Here is a 9,561-nt window from a genome sequence, read left to right as displayed (position 1 = left end):
CACACACACACACTGACCTGAGCAAGAGAGAGTACAGGTGACACACACACACACACACAGAGAGAGAGAGATACACACACACACACACACACACAGACCTGAGCAAGAGAGAGTACAGGTGACACACACACACACACACTGACCTGAGCAAGAGAGAGTACAGGTGACACACACACACACACTGACCTGAGCAAGAGAGAGTACAGGTGACACACACACACACACACACACTGACCTGAGCAAGAGAGAGTACAGGTGACACACACACACACACACACACACACACACACACACTGACCTGAGCAAGAGAGAGTACAGGTGACACACACACACACACTGACCTGAGCAAGAGAGAGTACAGGTGACACACACACACACACACACACACACACACACACACACTGACCTGAGCAAGAGAGAGTACAGGTGACACACACACACACACACACACACAGACCTGAGCAAGAGAGAGTACAGGTGACACACACACACACACACTGACCTGAGCAAGAGAGAGTACAGGTGACACACACACACACACACACACACACACTGACCTGAGCAAGAGAGAGTACAGGTGACACACACACACACACACAGAGAGAGAGAGATACACACACACACACACACACACACACACACACACACACACACACTTACCTCAGCAAGAGAGAGTACAGGTGAAACACACACACACACACACACACTTAGTTTTCAGTTAAAGGCAGTTCATCAGTGAATTCAGTGATGTTATCATCCAGCTCAGTTTAGTTTAAATAGTATCTGTGCAATCAACTCGAGGATATCGCTGGATATTAAGTGTGTGTGTGTGTGTGTGTGTGTCAGTGCGTCTGATGTAGTGAAGATGGACATGCAGCCCAAGTGCATCAGTGTGGGTCCAGGAGGTGTCGCTGTCACCGTGTGCATCGGACAGGTACAGACACACACACACACACATATATATATATATGCGTTTGTATTTATATATTCATAATATACTACATATATACACACATATGTTATGTAAACAAGCATGTTTATTCTGGATGTGACTGTTTGAGAGCACTAATATGTCAGTATTGTGTAATTATTGTGTGTGTGTGTGTGTGTGTGCAGCTGGTGCTGCTGAAGGACAAGAAGAAGCTCTTCACGCTGGACTCTCTGGGATACGAGCCTGAGTCTGCAGCAGTCCACCCAGGGGGCGGAGCCGTGGCTGTGGGCGGAGCCGTAAGTCACCAATCAGACTCTGGCTATTAGCATAATCACTGAAGCTCACACTGATGCTGTGTGTGTGTGTGTGTGTATCTCTCCCTCTGTGTGTGTGTGTGTGTGTATATCTCCCTCTGTGTGTGTGTGTGTATCTCTCCCTCTGTGTGTGTGTGTGTGTGTGTGTGTGTGTGTGTGTGTGTGTGTATCTCCCTCTGTGTGTGTGTGTGTGTGTGTGTGTGTGTATCTCTCCCTCTGTGTGTGTGTGTGTGTGTGTGTGTGTGTGTGTGTCTGTGTGTGTGTCTCTCCCCCTGTGTGTGTGTGTGTGTGTGTGTCTGTGTGTGTGTCTCTCCCCCTGTGTGTGTGTGTGTGTGTATATCTCCCTCTGTGTGTGTGTGCAGGATGGGAAGGTGCGTCTGTACTCGGTTCAGGGGAACACACTGAAGGATGATGGGAAGGTTCTGGAGGTTCAGGGGCCGGTGACGGACATGTCGTACTCTCAGGACGGAGCGTTTCTGGCCGTGACGGATGAGAAGAAGGTGATCACGGTGTTCAGCGTCGCTGACGGATACACGGTAAACTCCTCACATCAGATGTAGTTCCAGCACTAGATAGAGACGAGTGCCTTCAAAACATGTTCATCATTGAATCATTCATTCAAGAGATTCGTTCAAAAACACTGATTCATCCAGTAACGAGTCACTGAATCTTTTATCAATCACTGAATGAGTTTTAGAATGTTAATATTAAAAATGGGTGTACTCTAAATATTATATTTTAAATACACACATATTCAAATGTTTAATAATTCATTCAAATCAACTAAGCACTTTTTAATTAGACTGCAGCAATAGTATTTAGTCACACATTATTTTGTTTAATTCAGAATCATGATCTGTATTTGTGACTCTGGAACACAAAACCAGTCATAAGGGTCGGTCTTCTGAAACTGAGGTTTCTACATCATCTGAAGCTGAATAAATGATCTCTCTAGTGATGTGTGGTTTATTCGGAGGACAATATTTGTCTGAGATACAACTATCTGAAAATCTGGAATCTGAGGGAGCAAAAAAACCTAAATATTGAGAAAATCATCTTTAAAGTTGTTCAGATGAAGCTCTTAGCAATACATATTACTAATCAAACATTAAGTTTTTATATATTTACGATAGGAAACCTACAAAATATCTTCATGAACATGATCTTTACTTAATATCCTAATGATTTTTGTCATAAAAGAGAAATGTATAATTGTGACTCATACAGTGTATTGTTTTCTATTTCTCCAAATATACGTCTGTGACACTGATGACTGCTTCTGTGCTGCAGGACACTGATCAGAGAAAATAAAGTGATGTAGGTTGGTGCAGCTGTAGTGTGACCCGTGTGATGTGTTTCAGGAGAAGAGCCAGTTCTACGGTCATCACGCGAAGGTGGTGTGTCTGTCCTGGTCACCTGATAACGAGCACTTCGCCACCGGCGGCATGGACATGATGGTGTACGTGTGGACCGTTAACGACTCGGACAAGAGGATCAAGATTCCAGGTAAAGAGCGTGAGCGTCTGTGCACGCCTCGGGGGGGACCGCTCCTGATCTGTGACTCTCTCTCTGTGTGTGTGTGTGTGTGTGTGTGTGCAGACGCCCACCGCCTGCATCACGTCAGCGGTCTGGCCTGGCTCAACCCAAACACACTCATCACCACGTCCCACGACGCCTGCGTCAAACAGTGGACGCTCCGGATCTGATCTCCTCTTCCTCTCGCTCCTCCTCGGCTTTCTGTTTCTCTCCACCAGAAAGATGTGCATCGAGCACGTGACCTTACACACACGCACACACACACACGTGACCAGAATATCTGTCAGGTGACATTCCAGGCACAGGGGTCAGAGTTCACGAGGTGTTCCTGAGCCCTGATTGGCCGTGAGCTACTCTTTCTTCTTGAGGAGGGACATTAGGGAGCAATAATCATCAGAAACCATTCTTGTGTGTGTGTGTGTGTGTGTGTGTGTGTGTGTCTCCTCTAACCCTCACATGATGTTTCTTTACGGTGTTTTTGACTGGATGTCTCTGATTTGTTGTTTTTTCATTAGGTGGATGTGATTCATGTTAATAATGATAATAAAACACTTTTTATGCACTTTCTTCTTCTTCTGTGTGATTTGTTAAAACTGGTCCACTAATACAGCTGAACCTGAGAGAAACACGAGAACATTGACTTCACTGCAAAACATGCCTTTCTTGCTCAGTACTTTCACTTTAGTCTTGTTTTCCAGTACCGTTCTTTAATCAAGACACATTAAGAGCAAAATAACTTCTGAAAAGTGTATCAAAATGAAGTGAGTTTTTGGAAAAGTATGGATTTGGGTTCAAGTAGTTTCCAGTATGGACTTTTAAATGTATTCTCCATGTTTTATACCCTGTTGATGGTAGTATTGGGTAAAACAGAAACTGTCACAATGTTTGTTTACATTTAGTAAGCAGCCTTATAATTTACAACAAAAAACCTATGTGGGAGAATTTTCTACTTTTCACCATGACTCATTGCTCCTTTAATGCGTGGCCACACCCACAAAACTATTTTATCATTTAGAGAAATAGTGTCCCTTTAATTGAGAACCATTGTAAACCCTTTAAGCACAATACAATCCACTTTATTACAGTTAGAGCGGCCTTAGTGACGTCACCGCGGCGCGAATTCACCTGCAGGCAGTGTTGCCAATTTAGCGGATTTGTCGCTAGATTTAGCGACTTTTCAAACCCCCATAGCGACTTTTTTCCAAAAAAGCGACTAGCGACAAATCTAGCGACTTTTTTTTGACAGACCTTATTTATTCTCTGAGACTCTCCAGTACTGCCGAACGAGCACAAGCGCTCGCGCTCTCTCTCTCTCTCTCTCTCTCTCTCTCTCTCTCTCTCTCCCCCCCCCACAGGCAGCGCGCGCACACGCATCTCTATCTGCCCTGTTCAGCGAGCAGAGAGGAGCAGCACTTTCAGTTAAAAAAAGATATTCTGTTGCTTCAAACTCTATTTTACATACAAGTACAGTCGAAATCACAGTTCAACCATTGTCTTAATCTTATGTGTATGTTATTTCATAGTCGTGAATAGGATTTTAGTGCACAGATTAACATCTTTGAGAGCTGGTATGTAGTCTTAATGGACCGCGTTTCAGTCATTATAATATTAATTCCGTTGTCTGACAACAGAAACATTAAAATATAATAATAAAAAACGTTTTATTGAGAATTTTTGCAGCATTAAAATGCAGTACATGAGCACAGAAAGGGCGAGATAATATGACGCACCTACGTCATGAATATGGTAATTACCATATGACGTCATCTAGCGACATTTAGCGACTTTTCAGGCAGGGTTTAGCTACTTTCCATTGAAAGAAGTTGGCAACACTGCCTGCAGGAACAAAAGCGCGCGAAAAAAGCGGGTCTGCTAACATTTTCTAACCGTTAGGCATCATTAAGGTCGAAATGGATTAGTTTTGATTAATTAACAGCTCTCTGAAACACATACACTGGTTAAAGTACACCTCAGTGTCTGACTAACATGTTTACATACCCTAAACTAAAAAAGCTGAACATGAACATTGTGATGGAGCTGTGAGGACTGTTGACAGTAAGACTCGACTTCCACTTCATTAGTGACCGTGATTAATAACTAAACTTTGGTGTTTGACCGGAAGTGAATCTCCTGACTGACCAGCAGAGGGCGCCATGACACCTCAGATTCAGAACAACAGTCTCGGATCATTTAACTAGGCCTACACTTTCTGTTACAATGTTTCTGAAATGTTATATTTAAATATGCAAATTATATATTAACAAATCCTGATTTTGTTAGTTTTGAGTCAAAAGTTTTTTTTTTATTTTATCAATCTATTAATCAGAAAACAGTCAACGGACACATGTTCACTATATGTCAAAGTTGCTGTTTATTCAGTAGATTACAGATTGTTTTACAGAGAGACACTGCAGGTGAAACAGGTTCACTTTCCGTCTATTTTCTTCCACATCTCAGTCTAGTTAAAAGAAAAAATCTAAAATATGCATTTTAAGTGTTTGTTTTATTGCACTTTATCTGTTTGTGTCTGTAGATTTCAGTTCCAATAACATGCAGCACTAATATATATCTGCTAAACAAAATAAATACATATATCTGCTACACAACATAGCTCCTTCTGTACCCATCCATCATTGTTATAAATTGCCCAATTACTGCTGAAACGCTGAGGCTTTGTTTATTGATCTCAACAACATGATTTTCTGTAAAGCTTGCGCTTGACTCATGATGACCTTTCTGAAGATCACATGACACTGAAGACTGGAGGAATGATGCTGAAAATACAGCTTTGACCATAGAAATAAATTAGAGTTGAACAGAGATTCACACAGAAAACAGCTGATTTAAATAGTAATAATACTTCATTGTTTGCTGTATTTCTGATCAAATAAATGCAGTCTTGATGAGCAGAAGATAATTCATTTAGAAACAATACAAATCTAAATTTACTGAACTGTTGTAGTGTGTATAATAAAGAAGTTAAGAATATGTAAGTATACTGTAAGTTGTGTGTGTTCCTCCAGCAGGGGTCGCTGTGTGTGTGGCAGAACCTGATTTTACCAAGTGAGACACGTTCCTGGGACAACATTGTGATTAACCAATCAGAAGCTCACACTGATGCTGTGTGTGTGTGTGTGTTTCTGTATCTCTCTCTCTGTGTGTGTGTGTGTGTGTGAGAGAGAGAGAGAGAGAGAGTGTGTGTGTGTGTGTGTGTGTGTGTGTGATTGAGAGAGAGAGAGAGAGAGTGTGTGTGTGTGTGTGTGTGAGTGAGAGAGAGAGAGAGAGAGAGGGTGTGTGTGTGTGTGTGTGTGTGTGTGTGTGTGTGAGAGAGAGAGAGAGAGGGTGTGTGTGTGTGTGTGTGTGTGTGTGTGTGATGATTCTCTCGCAGATTTTAATTCATTCTGCATTTACACACATTCATTTAGATTTACATTTATATTTAGTCATTTTGCAGACACTTTTATCCAAAGAGACTTACAACATTCACAACCAATCCCAGCACAGAAGCGTGTACATCTGTAAATGAGTGCATCACACACCACATTCTTCAAGGCGTCCAGAGTTGAATTCAGCACATATTCAGACACACATATCTGTCCAGAGATCATGAGTCTGAGTGAGCTGGAGTGAAACTCAATATTTACTGTGTGTGTGTGTTTCAGGGATCTGATTGTGTGAGATGCAACAACAGCAGTCAAAGCCTCACCTAAACAACTGTTTATTGCATTCCATTGACCTTGACACACTTTCCTTCTGTTCCTGAAACACTAAATATGTAATATAGTTGATCCGTCCCTCATCTGTTCTCTCACAGCTCAGCAGAAACACACATACACACAGAGACACACACACACACACACACACACACACACACTCTCTCTCTCTCGCTCACACACACACACACACACACACACACGTGATTATAGTGCAGTGAGCGAGTTAAAGCTGTCTGTTAGCAGTGACTCCCTGTGGCATGTTTGAGTTCAGAGACTCCAGATGTTTTTGATCTGACATGTTTGCTTTGAACTAAATCAGTGTCAACAAACCTCAGCCAATCAGAGCTCACCAGCCTCTACAGCCATCTATCTATCTATCTATCTATCTATCTATCTATCTATCTATCTATCTATCTATCTATCTATCTATCTATCTATCTATCTATCTATCTATCTCTATCTGTCTGTCTGTCTGTCTGTCTGTCTGTCTGTCTGTCCATCATCCATCCATCCATGAAGTGTGTAGTGTGTAGCGAGAAGTGTAGCATGTATTGAGAAGCGTGTAGCGTGAAGCATGTAGCATGTGTGATGCATGAAGCATGTAGTGTATAGTGTGTCAGAGATCACGTGAGATGATACCCAGAGGTCACATTGATCAGTCTCTCTCTCTCTCTCTCTCTCTCTCTGCCGTACATAAAGACATTCTTCAATAAGACGTGGATCGATCACTATAATGAGCACACCGGAGACGGAATGGTCACTCTGCTCAGGTCCATGGTGTCCGTCTGTGGCGGTGTGTTGGGGGTGCTGACGGATTCCTTCCTCATCACAGCCTTGGGCAGGTGAGACTCCAGCACTGATTATACTTCAGTCAGCTAACTACAGTCAGACCGCTCAGGAGCTGCTTTACTTCTGTTGTGGCTTTGCTCTTCATTAAGGTTTAGTTTTGACTGATGGTTAGAACTCTTCTGTGTGATCAGGTCTGTTATGTACATACAGTATATGCAAATTATATGTAAATGAGGTCAGGAGTAATTTTCATGTTGTGTTTGATGTTGTGCTTGTCAAGTCAGTTTTATTTATATAGCGCTTTTAACAGCACAGATTACAGAGCAAAGCAACTGAACAGCATTAAATAGGAAAATAGTGTCACTGATGCAATTCAGTGATGTCGTCATCCAGCTCATTTCAGTTTAAATAGTGTCTGTTTTTGTTTGCAATCAAGTCAATGATATCACTGTAGATGAAGTGACCCCAACTGAACAAGCCAGAGGCGACAGCAGCAAGGAACCGAAACTCCATCGGTGACAGAATGGAGAAAAAAACCTTGGGAGAAACCAGGCTCAGTTGGGGGTCAGTTCTCCTCTGACCAGACGAAACCAGTAGTTCAATTCCAGACTGCAGCAAAGTCAGATTGTGCAGAAGAATCATCTGTTTCCTGTGGTCTTGTCCTGGTGCTCCTCTGAGACAAGGTCTTTACAGGGCATTACATCAGCTGTGTGGATGAAGATCACAACTCCCATGATTCCACACAGTCACAGCATCATCAAACTACACCTTTGTTTCTCTGATTGTCTTGAATATGCGCCCTCTAACTTAATACAAAACTTAATACATATTTTGTGCCTTTTACATTCGATCATCTGTCAGGTCATGTGATTGTGGGTGGACTGTATGTGTATTGAGAGTGGTGATGACTGCTGTGTATTTGTGACACGTATGTTGTGCTGGGCTTATGAGAGCGCTAGTCACACTGTATTAGGAGGCACACACACACACACACACACACACATAAACATGCTCTGAAGGGCATTTAACAGGAAGCTGATCCTGGATGGAGCCGTTTCAACACACATTAATTCCCAGGGGAAAATCTGCATCTGGACAGAAGATCAGCTGCAGCAGAAACGAGTCCAGCGCAGTTCTGACGATCAGTGCACACACTCCACATCCACAGCGTTATAACTGACTGTCTTCTGTCTGATTGCCTTTCTGTCTTTCTGTCTGTCTGTCTGCAGCAAAAACCCCAGTGAAGCTGATTTAACCTGTAAATCTTTTTGTTATTTGCTGTAGTTTCCCGAATGGCTGTCTGTCTTCAGTAGAGGAGTAGATGTTTAGCAGGGGCCTTTGGATTTTGGTCTGAACTTTTAACTGCAGAGCATGTGTGTTTGTAAAACTGAATAATTATCAGTCTGAAGCACCTCATCACTCATGAATCTCTCTGGAGTGAACGTCAGTCTTGGTTTAAGAAGATCAACTCATACCTGATCACAGATTCTCTATAGCAGGATTTAAACCTATAACCGCTGACTCAATCCCTTAACGTAACCCACTATACTTTCTACATCATTAGAAGAATGGCATCTACGCTAATATTTGTCTGTTTCTCTCTTGTTCCGAGGTCACCGTAGCCACCAGATCCAGTCTGTGTCCAGATCAGAGGGTCACTGCAGTCACCCGGATCCAGTACGTATCCAGACCAGATGGTGGATCAGCACCTAGAAAGGACCTCTACATCCCTGAAAGACAGCGGAGACCAGGACAACTAGAGCCCAGATACAGATCCCCTGTAAAGACCTTGTCTCAGAGGAGCACCAGGACAAGACCAAGGAAACAGGACAAGACCACAGTTGGGGTCACTTCACTTCACTTGCTAACAAATGCACAGACACTATTTAAACTGAACAGAGATGACATCACTGAATTCAATGATGAACTGCCTTTAACTATCATTTTGCATTATTGACACACTGTTTTCCTAATGAATGTTGTTCAGTTGCTTTGACGCAATGTATTTTGTTTAAAGAGCTATATAAATAAAGGTGACTTGACTTGACTTGACTATATAATGTCTCATCACACTGGAGGAGGAAGTTCTCCTGTAAACAACACATGAGGCTTCACATGTATGTTTAATGTGTGTGAGCGAGAGTCTGTTTGCCTGCAGTGGATCTGGTCGATGTGTATCGAGTGTTTTGACCCATCAGTTACAGCCTGAAGCCTATCTGACACTGAGATTCTGGGCTTTATTTGATTTGTGGACAAACATGAGCATGTTGTAACT

At 42.5% G+C, this 9,561-nt stretch overlaps 1 protein-coding gene and 1 long non-coding RNA gene across 2 annotated transcripts in view; both read left to right on the top strand.

Moving 5' to 3' along the window:
* LOC127971448 (uncharacterized) overlaps window positions 1–507 on the top strand; it is an 803-nt gene extending 296 nt beyond the window's left edge. Inside the window, exons 2-3 of the long non-coding RNA XR_008156853.1 lie at window positions 1–37; window positions 478–507. The exon at window positions 1–37 is cut by the window's left edge and continues 18 nt beyond it. This is a non-coding gene — a long non-coding RNA (uncharacterized LOC127971448). The remainder of the gene's footprint in view (window positions 38–477) is intronic.
* Window positions 1–3,343, top strand: part of LOC127971431 (WD repeat-containing protein 1-like) — a 9,434-nt gene extending 6,091 nt beyond the window's left edge. The window contains exons 11-15 of the mRNA XM_052574433.1: window positions 847–934; window positions 1,117–1,227; window positions 1,608–1,781; window positions 2,607–2,751; window positions 2,845–3,343. Of these exons, the coding sequence (XP_052430393.1) occupies window positions 847–934; window positions 1,117–1,227; window positions 1,608–1,781; window positions 2,607–2,751; window positions 2,845–2,951 (625 nt within the window). The 3' untranslated portion in view covers window positions 2,952–3,343. The remainder of the gene's footprint in view (window positions 1–846; window positions 935–1,116; window positions 1,228–1,607; window positions 1,782–2,606; window positions 2,752–2,844) is intronic.
* Window positions 3,344–9,561: the final 6,218 nt, after the last annotated feature.

The sequence above is a fragment of the Carassius gibelio genome, chromosome B14 (assembly GCF_023724105.1).
Source record: "Carassius gibelio isolate Cgi1373 ecotype wild population from Czech Republic chromosome B14, carGib1.2-hapl.c, whole genome shotgun sequence".
NCBI classification, from domain to species: Eukaryota; Metazoa; Chordata; class Actinopteri; order Cypriniformes; family Cyprinidae; genus Carassius; species Carassius gibelio.
This window is presented reverse-complemented; position numbering and strand designations above follow the sequence as displayed.